Source organism: Symphalangus syndactylus, chromosome 4 (genome assembly GCF_028878055.3).
Source record: "Symphalangus syndactylus isolate Jambi chromosome 4, NHGRI_mSymSyn1-v2.1_pri, whole genome shotgun sequence".
Lineage (NCBI taxonomy): Eukaryota > Metazoa > Chordata > Mammalia > Primates > Hylobatidae > Symphalangus > Symphalangus syndactylus.
Window position 1 is genome coordinate 119712312 of NC_072426.2, and position 15424 is coordinate 119727735.

Here is a 15424-nt window from a genome sequence, read left to right on the forward strand (position 1 = left end):
ACCCACTTGAAGTTTTATAGTAAAATAAGTGTTTCTCAAACTGTATGGTGCAGTTACCTGGAGGCAATTCAGAATTAGGATGTCTGTGGAATCACACTAGGAAAAATAGCATTTAAATCCAGGAATCTTAAGCAAATTGAGGGCAAGAATCATTTTTTTTTAATTATTTTTTCAGTTCTAGAAGCTGGCCCAGAGCTGAGCATATAGTAGGAAGCCCACAAATGTTTCATTTTAAAAGTTAAGATCAAACAGCAACATCCAGTAAATCTAGGCTTAAAAAATGATTTTTTTATTTCAAACTAAAATCTGCCATTTCCAAAAATACAGACTATTGTTTTTTAGAAATGCTAAATTGTTTACTTGAAAACCACACCCGGCTAATTTTTTGTATTTTTAGTAGAGACGGGGTTTCACCGTGGTCTCGATCTCCTGACCTTGTGATCTGCCCGCCTCGGCCTCCCAAAGTGCTGGGACTACAAGCGTGAGCCACCACGCCCGGACGAGAATCTTCCCTTTAATTGTTGGTCCCTGTGATGAAAGCAGTGTTAGACCTCCAAACTTCATCATGGACTTAGGATTTCTCTTTGGCTGATAGAACCAAGTTTATACAGTTTATGCATCCTCTATTTTCCTCCTGCTTCTCTCCACATGGCCAGATTTATTTTGGAATGGTAGTGGGGTCTGAGTCAATGAGCTATATTAATAATGGAACAAAACTTTAAAAAAGTTCTAAGAAAATATTTAACATTATTTACTCCGACAGTCCCTACCACACACACACACAATTAGGACTTGATATTCTCACTTTAAGAATCTGTAATGTAGATGAAGGCAGGAACCTTAATCGTTTGGCTCACCACACTATTATGCCAGAACCCCAAAATGTTAGCTCAACAAATAGATTAACCATACAAAACCTTTAGTTTGAAGGAAAAAGAAACAAAGAAATAAGAACTATTTGCCACATTATCATCAATTAGTAGTTAATAAGCATCTCCTACTAAAGACCATAAACTAAGCAGTTCTGTAGTAGGCTGGATTCAAATTAAGGAAATTTAATTTTTATTTTAAACAACTGCTAGGATCATCTTTCTTAGGAGGTCCTTTACAAACATCCTGAACCAGAATAATTTATATTTATTTATTGTTACTCAAATGAGTATAGAAGCAAATACTTTCCCAGTTTGGGACTGATGATGTATCAAAAATTAATAAAAATTAAAATGAAAGTACATGGCATTTGTTAAAGGGTAATAATAACTCCAGTCAATTGGCTAGTTCTGCACCAGTAGATTTCTTTAAATGGTAATGAAATCATTGCTTTAAAAAAAATCCATCATTATTAAAATAAAAAAAAAAGTTGCCTCAGCCTCCACCAAAATTAGATTTGTAAGTTGCTGGTCATTCCTATAATTAAATCTGTGTCACAAATTTGCAAGAAAAATGATCACTGTGACTAATGCATTTACTTGCTACACAAGTCCTGCCAGACAGCATAGAACGTTATGCTGCTAAAATGGAATAGGTACAGATCCTATACATTTTTATTAAGTAACAAAGACCATTTTTTATTTACAAGGATTGTACTTCAGATAAGAGTTTGTTTTAAAAACAAACCCACATGCAGCTATCACTGGGTCTTCCTGACTGGAGCATTATAGCATATTTTTAACTCTGCAAATATGTTTGTCACTTTGGCACACACATCACTGTGTTTCTACAGAGGTGTCATGTAAAAAATGATCTAGTGAAAGAAATATAAACATGTTCAGGTTGCCAGAGTCCCTGATTCTAGGGGTTTCTTCATTTGACTTCTCCAAATAATTTTAATTCACTTCTTTGATGGCGTGATTGAGAAGTGACCTCAGAGAACAGTGTTTCCCAAAGTATAAATGAAAACAAGATGACTCAAAGGACATGTGCACAGAGAATTAGTGATGCAACTTACTGTCTTTTCAACTCTCCTTCAATCCTTTGGATTGCAGAAGGAGAAAGTGCTTTGTTTGGTGCTGGTGCTAATTTCACCTTTTATTAAAAGAAGGGCAGGCATCAGATTCAGAGCCTTGAATAAGCAGCAGAGGTTAGCTACAAATTAATAGTAGCTTTTTTTTCCATTGACTTAATTTCAGTTACCTTCTATTCACGACAGGATAGTTCTTTATTTATAGTGTTGATGTAAAGTTTTGTCTTGAAATAAACTTAAATTGAAAATGTGAGTCTTATTTAACAAACAGTATGCTGACATGGCAAAAGCTATAATGATGCCCGAATGCTGGAAAGCACTGCACTGAAGACAGTCCTCCTTCCTGTCTTCTCTCTTTCTTAAATATTTTATTATTATTTTTCCAATATTTATGTTTTGTGTATTTGCTTCAGTATCTTGAAAAATGCCTTGAATCTAATGGACTCTGAGTATATGTGTGTTGATTTTCTATCCTATTTTCCTATGTTGTGCTACCTGCTAATTGAACCAATGGTATTTTTAAAACAAAAGTAGTCTGTTCTCAGCAATCCAGCTTTTAAATGATGTTCACTTGCTCAAACAGGTGACGATCAAATGAAATGCACAGCATGATGATGGGTTGCATTGTGCAAAGGTGGAAACCAACTTCCATTCATCTCAACACAGTTATTAATTTTAACACCCAGGATGGGCCATTTAAATTCTTGGTTTTATCCAGTTCTTCCCACTAAAAGATGAACTTGAAACAGCATCTATAAGATGGTACTAATACTGCTTAAATATTGAGTCGTTTGTTTGTTCTGGCATTTAAGTTTAATGAAAATAAAAACTTTTTTATAAACAAGCCATGAACTTTTGAGGTAAAACTAAGATCCCAAGTGAATAATTTGGGTTGATTAAGATTTTAAGAAAATTAAGCACATGCACACACACACAAATTCAGCATAGTCTTCAATACTGTACAAAATAAGAGACCCCATAAACCATAAACTAAATACATCCTAGACTTACGTGAAAGCAAATCAAATTAACAATTGAATCTTATCTAGTACCACCTTTAAGCCTCTTTGTTTAACGTTTGAGATTCTTGATCTAGTTTTTAAAAAGCACTGTCCCACAGCAATCAATGAGTAACAAAGATAATGGTGTTTCCTCTTTAACCATTCTAAATATTTCAGAAATTCTTACATTTATGTTACCATGAATTTCTCTAATGTTTTATAGCATAGTTGGAAACTCAATTTGGCATGATCATCTTTGTCATTCACTAGGGTTTCCTTTTAAGATCAGGAGTCACCAAAAACAATAAAATAGGCATGTATCATCGTACAGGAAAGGAAAAATTACAAGAAGGTGATAAACATGTCACAAGTTATTATTATTAAAACATGTCATTTGTGTTTGGGATTTCTTTTCTTTCAGCAGCTATAATAACATCAGTTAACTATTCAAATTTTTCTACAAAGCAGGGTAGTAACCGAGAACCAGCAAAAGCAGAGGGAAGACAGAACAATTGGGTAAGGGAAGAAAAATATAAACTGGCTAGTTTTTCAGCCCAAGGCAAGGAGTTCCTTTTAACCTTTGATCTGGCATGAAAAGAAAATTGTTCATCTTAGAATAGCTTCTGCTAGTTCCAGCATTAAGAAAGTCATTTCTTGACACTTTGAATGAAGAGATTTAGAAAGTAATCAGTGACTCATATAGATCTTTTTTAGACTAGATGTTTTGAATTTACAACTATGATTTAACTTTCTGACTCTTTGATGCTGCTTCTGAAATTCTTATTAGTACATCTACGTTGCCATGAATTGTTCTAATGTTTATAACATCATTATTAAAAACTCAGTTTGGCATGATCAGCTTGTCACTCATTAGCATTTCCTTTTAAGATTAGGAGTTACCAAAAATAATAAAATAGGCTGAGGAGTCTAAAAATAGCAAAGTTCTAAATGTTCCTTTTAAATTTTAATCTATAATTCTTAGAGACATGAAAACACTGAATTCAGCCTCCAAATAAAAAATGCTAAGTTCTAAAAAATCAAATGATCTAAATTTAGTTTGGTGAATTTGTTTTTAACACAATTGAATATTTTGAAATTAAAAAAAATTTCAATTAGAATTTTCCCAAAAGATGTCAGTATCTATTTTTAAAAAACTAAAACCTTTTGATGAGGAGCAACATGTGAGTTGCCTGAATTTGAAGTCAAAATATATACATGTATATACATAAATTTTAATAGCATTTTAGTTATTCAGGGTGCTCGACTATCAAATTTTATTAAAATCTCATTAAGAGAGAAATCTCAAATCACTTACTATGCTCCACAATTATTATAAACTGAACAATTTAAATGAGAGGAGGAGATAATGACATTAACTGCTTAACTTAAAGCAATCCTCCATGGCATGATTTTAAAATATTTTCTTGGTCTCAAATTTATGTAAATTGAATTCACCTATCATTAGTTATTACCAGCCTAGCTACAATAAAAACAATAACAACAACAACAAAAACAGCTTTCTATAATAATTAGTTCCTAAAAACACTGTTTAAATTAGACCTGGGACATTATTAAAGTAGCTATAAATATGTACGGTATTTTATTTAGTATACCCAGATGCCTGAAAATCAACAAAAATGCCCTCAGAGTTCTTTCTTCAAAAACTCTTTTAATAAAAGCCTTTCATTCAAAGTTTTAAGGTAATCTGAAATAAATACCCTTTTCAGATTGTATTCTATTTATACCACAGGAATGGTCACTCATAATCAGAGAATCTTTAGGTCTTGCCAGGCTTAGTCAGAGATAACCAATTTCCTTATTTCATGGATATCCATAGTCACACACACAAACATTCATGACAGAGCGTCAATAAAAACCTAGATCTAAAGTTTAGCTCAAAGTTATTTCTTATCACATCATATAAACATTTTATATAGATTATCCCACAAGTCTACAGTTTAGGCACTATCATTGCCTCATTGTATATACAGGGAAGCTTATATAATTAGGCTAGTATTCAGTCAAGTAAGAATTCAAACCCAGTCTGGCTCCAGAAACCATACTACTATGCATAATCCTAAATTTTAAGAACAGGTGGATATTTTCCATTTACAGAGAAAATTCACAAATAGCTGCAACAAGTACCATCCTTTAAGAATAATAAAATAAAAATATAAAGTTTACAATTTGGAATTTCACTCCTCTAAAATAAATCTTCTTCCTAATCCCAACTCAAGCACCAATTTCTCCCTGAAGCCTTCTCACGTCATTTAACTGAGATGAATCTCTTTCTTCAAACCTTTAATAATTGTTGTATATTGCTCATATGTAGAATGTACTCGCTGTCTTGGTATCTATTTTCCTCTTCTTTCTTAGTAACAGAAATCTAATTTTTAGCTCTCAGTAAATTGCCATATTTCCCAACTTCAGTGGCTAGGAGTGATCATGTGACTGAGTTCTGCAATAAGAAGTGCTAGTATTGTGTTAGAATTCCAGGAATGCTGTTCAAAGAAAGAAGACTCAGGTTTTAGGGAGCTCTTTTTTTTTTTTTTTTTTTTGGAGATGGAGTTTCGCTCTTTCACTTGGGCTGGAATAGGGAGCTCTTTTTTCTATTCCCACTAGTTTACCTTGGTATCCAGACATTCTGGCTGGGGCTCCAGCAGCTATCTTGGACCATGAGGCAGCCTTGAGGAAGAAAACTGCATGCTGCAGATGGTGGAGGAGAGAAATAGGAGTCTTGGCCCATGATGAGACCATGAAGCCACTATACCATACTTGGACAGCTCCCTCCAAATGTTATATAATAGAGAAATAAATCTTAATCTTGTGTAAGTCACTATTCTTTTTTTTTCTGTTAAGCCAAACCTAATTCTAACTGATACAGATTACACGTTTCATAATCCTAGGTTGTTGTAACTATGGTGAAGAGAGAAAAAAAAGATATAGAATTATTTCTCTTATAACACTGGAGCAAAACATACCTAATCATAATTTTCACTCTCAGACTCTCTCTAGTAATTTTCAACTTTATGAAAGAAAAAGCAGGGAAAGGAAGGGGAATAAAAAAAGTAAAACAACGCTTCTGCCTGTCTGCCATTGCTCATGCCATTTCCTCTCCTCTCTTCTTTACCAATTAAGTCCTACCCATACCTCAAGGCCCAGCTCAGAGCAATCGCTTCTGTCACACCTTTGAATTCAGAGTGCATATTGTCTGTGCCATTTATTTGACGATCATATATCTCTAGTAACATCTTTCATATGGCTTGTTAACTTTTACATTGCATTTCTTTTTCTACATGTCCATCTCCACAACCTAGTGGGACCCACCTTGCATTTCTTTGCATTCTTCACTGACACTAGAAAACTACCTCTGTGTAGCAGGAAATCAATAAATACTTTTGATCAATTAACTGGATTAGGATAAGAAAAAAAAGTGAAGAAAAGAAAAAGAGCAAAAGACTAAGAAGTGAGAATACACAGCTTCTTAGGAGTGAAAGAGCACAACACAAATCTCAAAGAACCACGAGAACAAGTTGTATTTCACTAGCCCTTACCAAACAAGTGGGCCTGGTAGAAAAAATATGATACGTTCATATAGTCAGTGAATGTCTCAAACTATACTTAGTAAGCTTGTTCTCTAACAAAGGAATCGTGTATTTTGTTTTAGTCACTCAGACAATTGTGTCAACTTTATTTTCTCAAAGTCTAGACATCTGAAAGAATAAGAGACCCAACTTAAGAAGCTGTTTTGATAGTGGATGTGTATGGTGCCAATTCATGTACAAAAATTGGCTTCCAGAAAGTTCATATTTTACAGATATTATTCTATTAAACAACTGTGACAACATATAGAATAATACATGGACTCATGAAATAATGACTTAAAATATTACTGAGTCTAAACTAAGCAATCCAAGAGATTATTTTTGTTAAACAGACTTTATTGTCTAAAACCCAGAAGTAATACACCATCACAAAAAACATTACTGGCTCTATAAAAATAGGATATAAGCTATGCATATATTTTGCAGATGCTACATCATTAAAAACTCTGTAAGGCTATGTGACACTAAAAGTTGTGTAGCACTATGCAGAATTAACACTATGTAACAACATGTTTAAAAGCTTTAACTACATTTAAATACATACAATAATAATTAACAGAGCATTTTAAACAGAGGTAATTGATATTTTACCTAGACTCATGAACTAGTTTATACATCACTGATTTTACTCTCAATTATTTGTAAATCACTGCACTACATATCTGCTAATGAGTTATGCCCCAAAAAATACAATATTATAATTTACTTCAGGAATTTAACAAAGTTTTAAGGCACAAAAAATTAAATTAACAGAAAATTTAGTTTCTCAATCTTTCATAACACAAATCAAGCCTCTGTTACATCATTTATTTAAAAATAATGATTGAAAATGCTAAAACAACATCCTTATATTGGTTCTACTTATGAAAGCTGAACTACTTTTGAATCTCTCTCTATATATATTGATACAACATTTACTTGCAAATTACTCATTAGTCATATCTTCTTTTCAAATTTTTTTTTACATAGATTTCTCAGAAGCATCCAAGCCAGTAGCTTCTTTGACAGTGAAATGTACAAAATAAATGGCATGTCAACAAGTAAATTAGCATTCCCTTTCTGACCAGCTGGGTCATGTTTCCTTTTCAAAATCCTCAGTCCCATGATACAAAATAATAATAATCTAAAAGACCTCATTAAATAATCAATATATTGACATAACCTCTATAAGGAGACACATAGTGTTTTAACTGATTCCTTGAATTCATTAAATGGAATTTTAAAACCCAAACCTCCAAAATATATTGTAAGAGAACATTTGCTTTATTCATTAACTAATTTTCTTCAGGGTATGGATACTGGCACATGAAAAGATTCAACAACTTTTATATTTAACCAAAGAGTAAAAGAAATCCAGCTTTCACTAAATCTTTCACATAAACAATATCACAGCAAAAGTTGTAATAGACAAGTTAAACTATGTTTACTTACCAAAAAACTTCCAAAGGCTGAATTAAATATTGCAGCTGCCTATGAAGAAAATAAATAGGGGAAAAAAACTCATTGAAAGTAAATAAGAATTATAAAGGCAAAGATTATCATTCTCCCTTCCCCCACTATTCAAAACCTTAAAACACTGACTCTATAAAGCAAAGTTAGTCACTGCTTACAAAAATTGCCAGTGGCCTGTAGTTTACTAAGACAGATGAGCTACAGCTTAGGAATTCATAAATAATGGGTCTCAAAAGCAGGCAGAAAACACTTGTCATGGCTTGAACCTATATGACAGTACCAAAAGAATCATTGCCAATACTAAATTGAGACCATGTTGCTACTGATTTTCCTACTAAATTTAAAACAATCAGAGGTTGATTGATTCGTTAAAAAATGTATATTATTGGGAGAAGGAAAAACAGAACTGTAAGACAAACATTAATTGCTCCCTGTCAGTGACACAAGTCTTATGAGCTACAATCACAAGGTAAGATCTGTTTCTATACAACACACATTAGAAATATGAACAATGCTGTTAAGACCAGGAAAGTTATTGCTGTACCATTAATTCTAAGGTAAAGAAAAGCAAGAAAAGCTCCAATTTGGTGTTCAAAATTCAAAGAAGAAATATTTGACTTTCTGCTTACCTAAATATCCATGGAATACATAGTAGATGTAATATAGCTCTTAATTTTAATTTAATCACTATATTCAATGAAGCTATACCAGAGTCCTGCAAGCTTCTCACATTACCCAAAAAGGAAAAAACTTGTATAACATCCAATTTGATAAAAAGAAAATAAGAAAGAAAGAATAATAAAAGGGGTAGAGAGAACCTATTTACATCTCCTGCATATCCAGAGCAGAATTAAATTAATCATCGTGGACATTAGCAGCCACACTATAGTAAAAAGAGGCTATGTCAGTTTAGTAAGTTTGAATAAAGTCCAAAGCCAGGCTAAGAGCTGTAGCTGAAAATGCCTTCTGCTCCAGAAGAGGATGCAATGAGAGTGAATGGGTAATGAGATCCTCGGCTCCAGAGAGCTTAGCTCTCCTATTCCGGTTCATAATTAATTCAAAGCTTTGATAATTTCATTAGATTTCTCCTTTGCTGGTCCTATCAATAAAAGATGGCACTGGACCACAGCTCCTCTGTGGCATAAACATAGGCACAGGCACAGACCAGGGAAACCTTTGCTTCCTGACAGGGACAATGGCATATGGTGTTCTGTGTTGTACAGGGAGCAGTGAAAAAAAGAAAATCCGCTAAATAAAACAGATGACAATTGTAAACTATAGCCATATATTTCACACATCATCCTGGAATTCCATTATGGATGATTCCAGGAAGAAGTTTTATGTATGGGGAAAAATAAGTAAAAGGGTATAAATAAATGAGTTGTGGTGACACCAACAGGGAACAGTGGTCCTCCTTCCTACAAAAAATGTACCTTTCCCACAAACAATTTTTATATTTAGATCCTATTTTGTGCTTAAAACAGAATTACTTTCTTTTAGTGAAGGAAGGAGGTCTTCCCCTTTGAGCCTGTCTCTTCTGAATTCATTTCTTTCTAGTCCCTTCCACTAACCTTTTACTCAATAACTAGCGGTCTTGCCTAGCATTTGAAGAAACATAGACTCATTCGAGGAAAAAAGACTCCGAAGTCAAAGTAAAATAACTATATATGACAAATATCATACTCGTAAATAACTCATAAATACTCATAAATAACTATATGAGTATATAACAACTACTACTCATAAGATCAAATCACCATACTCCTACTCCCTCTTGTTCTCTTCTTTAACCCAAACGCAAGAAATACATTTTATGTGAATTGGCCTATGTTCCTGCCTCTTATAAAATGACAGTGACGGGATATCTTAGGTACCCAAAGATGCCGCAGGCCAACTAATTCTTAGTTGTTTTCCAACAGTGGTGATGGATTTGAACTCATTCAGTCACCTATACTGTCCTCCTGTGCAGTGAGCTCTGTCAATCTTTTGTGAAATGATTGATTAAGGTTCTGGGTACTCTGTAGACCACATGAAATCAGACGCTGAAACCAAGGATTTTGGGCTCAATAGCAACCGATAATTAAGGTAATAGTTGGCTCAATTCTGTGGTTGCAGTCTATGAAAGAACCATGATTTCCAGAGTTTCAACAGGTAATAATAAATATTTAGAGTATTTTATTGATATATAAAAGACATGCATGTATTTTGACTTAGGGAGGAATTCCCAGCTCCTTGGCATGACATCCAGGGCCCTCCATGAACAGGTTTCGATCCATCTCATTCCCTGCCTCGAATTTTACATTCTGACAACAATGAACTACTTGAAATTCCCCAAACTCATCATGCCATTTCTTATCTCCTTGCTCCCTGGCCTGAAATACCCTTCTCCCTCTTCTACCTGGGTAATTCTATTTAATTTTAATAACACAGCTTGGTCATCATCCTTCTGAGATGGGAGAGTTCCCTTGATCCCTTATGGGACTCGCAAAGGGGGTGGCTCATTTACTTGGCCGCCATGCTCAATGCCTTACAGGAGTGAGCACACAAGCAAACGGGTGTAGGAATGGGCACAAAGGAACACTGAAACTGGCCGGTCGCTCCTCTCTGGCGGGAGCAGGGTTTGTGCGGCCCCGCGGCAGTGTCCAAGTGTGTTACAATGCTCTTTTAGCTCTGCCATCCAGGAAGGGGTGTCTGTGACCCTCGGAGCCCCAGAAGACGTGTGTTACTATCACTGCTCTTTTAGCATTTGCCGTCCGTGGATGGCTACGTGTTAACTAGCTCAGTGGAGGGTCAGAGTGACAGCCTTTCACAGTCTGCCCTCTTGGTACCCGAGTTCTTGTCAGGCGTCCAGGAAAAATCAGGTCACACAAACAAATCAAAGGGTAGTTAATGTGGAGGACTTTGTTGAGTGGTGGAAGTGGCTCTCAGAGGGAAAGGGAGCTGGAAACGCGGTGTAATGGGACGACAATCTTCCCCGGAGTCCAGCCATCCCTAATCGAACTCCTCTCTGACCACAGTCTCTGACGTCCAGCTTCTTCTCCTCTGGATGTTCAGATGCTTCTCTCTTCTCTCTTCCGTGTGTGCGTGCGCACATGCACGGGGTGCCCTGAGTCTGGGGTTTGCAGTTCTCATGGGCACAGGATAGCAGGTGCGGCAGTCCAAAAGGCAACATTCAGGTGGGAAAACAAGAATAGTTGTCACTTTGAGCCACGGGTCCAGGCTTGAGGGTGGAGCTCTCGCCAGAAACCCCACCCTCTTCTACCCAGTATTTCTCTGCCTCCTGGCCCTATTACTTCCAAGAAGTTTTCAATGACCTTCCCCTGACACACACACACACACACACACACCCCTTAGCATACACACATATCTACCCTTACAGATGGACTGAGTATCCCCACACCTGCTGGCAGAACATCTGAGCCTATCTCTGCATTGGGACTTGTCCACTGTATTGAAATGACTGGCTGGGCATGGTGACTCACGCCTGTAATCCCAGCAATTTGGGAGGCCGAGGTGGGCAGATCACTTGAGATCAGGAGTTTGAGACCAGCCTGGCCAACATGGTGAAACCCTGTCTCTCCTAAAAATACAAAAATTAGCCAGGCATGGTGGCAGATGCCTGTAATCCCAGCGACTTGGGAGGCTGAGGCAGGAGAATTGCTTGAACCCAGTAGGTAGAAGTTGCAGTGAGTTGAGATTGCACCACTGCATTCCAGCCTGTGTGACGGAGCAAGATCTTGTCTCAAAAAAAAAAAAAAAAAAAAGAAAATAAATGACCTACTTACATGCCTGTCTCCCCTGGTCATCTAACACAGGAATCTAATGAAACTCATCCTAAGCACCCACTTGTTTGTTACTCCTACTCGCACCCTGACTCTGAAGTGGCCAGAAGTAGAAAGGGTGAGAAGGTCTATCTATCTATCTATCTATCTATCTATCTATCTATCTATCTACCTACCTACCTACCTATCTATCTATAGTGAAACAGATCAGCCCCTTGTATCCACTGGTACTCTTTTAAAATTTTTATCAGGTGTATATATTCATTAATTTAAAAGTATGAATTGCTGACACAAGTACGATTCCCTGAAATGTCCAAAGTCTTCATCTCCTGCTGAGTTATTTTATGTATTTGGCAGAATCCAAGGCACAGAAGACTGGATCTGACATCTGGTACCATAACCAACCTATGACAGTAACAGGAGATCTAGACTTCAGACTCCCATCCACCCCATCCAATACAAGAATTTCCTTCACATGGTTTTCAAAACAGTATCTTGTTTTACTTATCTTAAAATACCTGAACCTTCCTATTATAATATAGTTATATAAAATATGTTTAATATAAATAATGTTTTCCGAGATCAGATGAGACTGGGCAAGTTCAGAGTAGTATGACTGTAAACTGTAAATGACCAAAAATTAGCCACCATGCCTAGCTAGAATTTTTTAATTTTTTTGTACAGACAGGGTTTCCCTATGTTGCCCAGGCTGGTCTTGAACTCCTGGACTCAAGAGATCCTCCCATCTCAGCCTCCTAAAGTGCTGAGATTACAGGTGTGAGTCACCATACCTAGCTTGATTTTAAACTATAGCAGTTCTTTTGTTATTATCTCCTTTGTTAGAAAATATTTCAAAACCCATTCCTCCTCTAGAATGCTCCATTACAACAAGAATTTGTCTAATTCATTGAAAGAAATGAGTGAATGAACAAACACCTCTTGTGCTAACTGAATGTCCTACACAGTAATGTCTTTATTATTAACTCATAAAATCCCATTAGCAAAATGTATACCTTGCAGTAATCACATTTGGTGGATAATTAGATCAACCCTAGCTAAAAAAAAAAAAAAAAAAAGTTCATATTGAGATTTTTTTTTAATATTGACTAGATTGACTTCCTTTATATTACACATTTGTAGATAATATATTGCTTTTGGTATCAACCCAATTTTACCCAATATAAGATATTTTACTAATGTTCTATTATATATTACACAGCATGTCTTTATTAAATTATTTTGGAAAATTGAGCAAGTTCAATAATGAATTAATTTCGTCATAAACTACTTGGAATTATTTAAAACAAAGGTAAATTTCTTAAACAAAAAAAACTAAAAAAAAAAATGGGGAAAAACAATTCTCTCATAAAAACAAGCTCTTTCATTGCTGAACGGCTCTAAACATTATGTTCTACCTTAAGCCTACTGTAAGCCTGAAACCTATAACTTCCCATAACTGCCATGCACTGGACCATGTTCTGTACTCTGGAGTTACATAAATATGTCTAATCCCTTTTATAAATGCATTTCAAATAGATGTACACTGCTGGATCCTACCCAAGTCTTCTCTTATGATATCAAAAATTTTCATAATGCTCGTCCAGCACCCCTCTTTTTCTTTCCCTTATGAGGCTACTAAATAAAAAAAGGTAAAATCCATTATTTACATTGAGTATGAATAATTTATGGCAAGTTAATATATTAAACTTCTAGCTTTTGCTTTTGAGTACCTGATTCTTAGTCAAAATACACAGAAATGTTTACCAAAATGTAAAAACGGGATATTTATGGTTATCTCAGAATTTCTAATGATGTTTCGATCCTAGGAGAATACCCTTAGGAGAATACCAAACTTGGGAGAAGAATCCTGCTATTCAAAAGTAAGATGCCAGACACATACCTTGGTACTTGTAAAAAAGACACCAAAAGTGAGTCAGGGACCACTTCACATGCAGGCTGTGGTATGAATTGCTGACACAAGTACAATTCCCTGAAATGTCCAAAGTCTTCATCTCCTAGTGAGTTATTTTATGTGTTTGGCAGAATCCAAGGCACAGAAGACTGGATCTGACATCTGGTACCATAACCAACCTATGACAGTAACAGGAGATCTAGACTTCAGCCTCCCATCCACCCCTAGGTGAAGACCAGATATTCCAGAGGAGATTGATAAAATGAAATTGTTTTCCTCCTTCTCTACAGGAGAAAGCTGCTCTGTTCACCACACCTCTCGAGTTGGGGTAGAGGGTGATATCTACAAATGAAGAAACTGTGATAGAACAAACAGCAAATAAATTAGAGTAGCATCTCTGTTCCATGCTGGATGTTTAGTGAGAGGACAAATTCCACACTGGGCCACCACAGGAGCATCGGATACACCCTGTAAGAGTTCTTAAGAACATTCTCACCCAGTGCATTTCCCACTGGGTGGCAGGGATAGGGAGGGTGTATAAGTGAATCAGAAATAAATACTTGCTTCCTGACTAGAAACAGCAAAGGTGAGGGGCTGCCTAGAACAGACCACAGTGGTAGGGCAAGGAGAGACAGTAAGCAGTTGGACAAAGTATACCTGAATTCTGCGATGAGGCAAGGGTCTGCCAATTCCAAATGAGCCAAGAAGATGCCACTGAACTTAATTCAGTTTGAGAGACCACACCCAAGAAGAGACTCCACCAATAAGAGGCTGAAGGAACAAGAGGAGCAGGGGTTGGAAGTGTATTCGGAACAACCCTCTCCCCTAACCTGTCCAGCAAAAAGAGATAGCATGTAGACCCCTGCTATGACAGAGGGCATTGAGGGCCACAGTGTGACAGTATCGATAAGCTAAGACCCCATCCCATTCTCTCTCATTCATTTCTCCTCTGAAGTGGTCGGAAGTAGAAAAGGTGAGAAGCTTTAAAGAAATAAAAACACAAACCACCACCACCACCATAACAAAAAAACAGTGAAACAGACTATGCCCTCTTTTCCATGGACCCTATTTTTAAATTCTTATCATGTTTATATATTCATTAATTAAAAGTATAACTTTCTACATTTTAAAAACGTAGGTTTGGCCTCACTTGGGAAAGAAGGGAATTTAAAGTTTCAAACTAGAATGCCCTGGGTTATTTGATAGCTGGAAATTAATCCTAATTACCAAAGATACGACTATTTTTGTAATCAAAAGTGACCAGTAAACCATGAGATCTGACAGAGATGTCATCAAAGGAGGGGTGGGAATGGGGAACAGAAATATGTGAGAAGGCATTTCAGGTATATAATCCTTACATTCACACCATTCAATAAAAAGATTATAATAACAACACAACATTTTAAATATATAGCTGAGCTAAAACAAACAAACAAAAAACAGGTAGTTAGCCCTCTGTATCTGTGGGTTCTGCATCTGTGGATTCAACCAACCACAGATCAAAAATACTATATTCAAAAAAGACGAAAAAAGATGGCTGCATCTGTACTGAATATGTACATACTTTTTTTCTTGTCGTTATTCCCTAAGCAATGCAGGGTAACAACTTCTTACACAGCATTTACATCATATATTAGGTATTTTATGTAATCTAGAGAAGACAAAGTATACAGGAAGATGTGCATTTATAGATAAATGTCATTGTATAT

At 35.9% G+C, this 15424-nt stretch overlaps 1 protein-coding gene across 7 annotated transcripts in view; it reads right to left on the minus strand.

Moving 5' to 3' along the window:
* SLC10A7 (solute carrier family 10 member 7) overlaps positions 1–15424 on the minus strand; it is a 259532-nt gene that overhangs the window by 169493 nt on the left and 74615 nt on the right. For 3 of the 7 annotated variants that reach the window (XR_010120553.1, XM_055276056.2, XM_063638240.1), the window contains one exon: positions 8001–8039. The exons of 3 other annotated variants lie outside the window; for them this stretch is intronic. Coding sequence is in view for 2 of the 4 variants with exons in the window: in XM_055276056.2 (XP_055132031.1) it covers positions 8001–8039 (39 nt within the window). In the remaining 2 variants the exon portion in view is untranslated. Of the gene's footprint in view, positions 1–506; positions 529–8000; positions 8040–15424 lie in introns of those variants that run through there. One more of the 7 variants, XM_063638242.1, reaches the window with a different exon arrangement.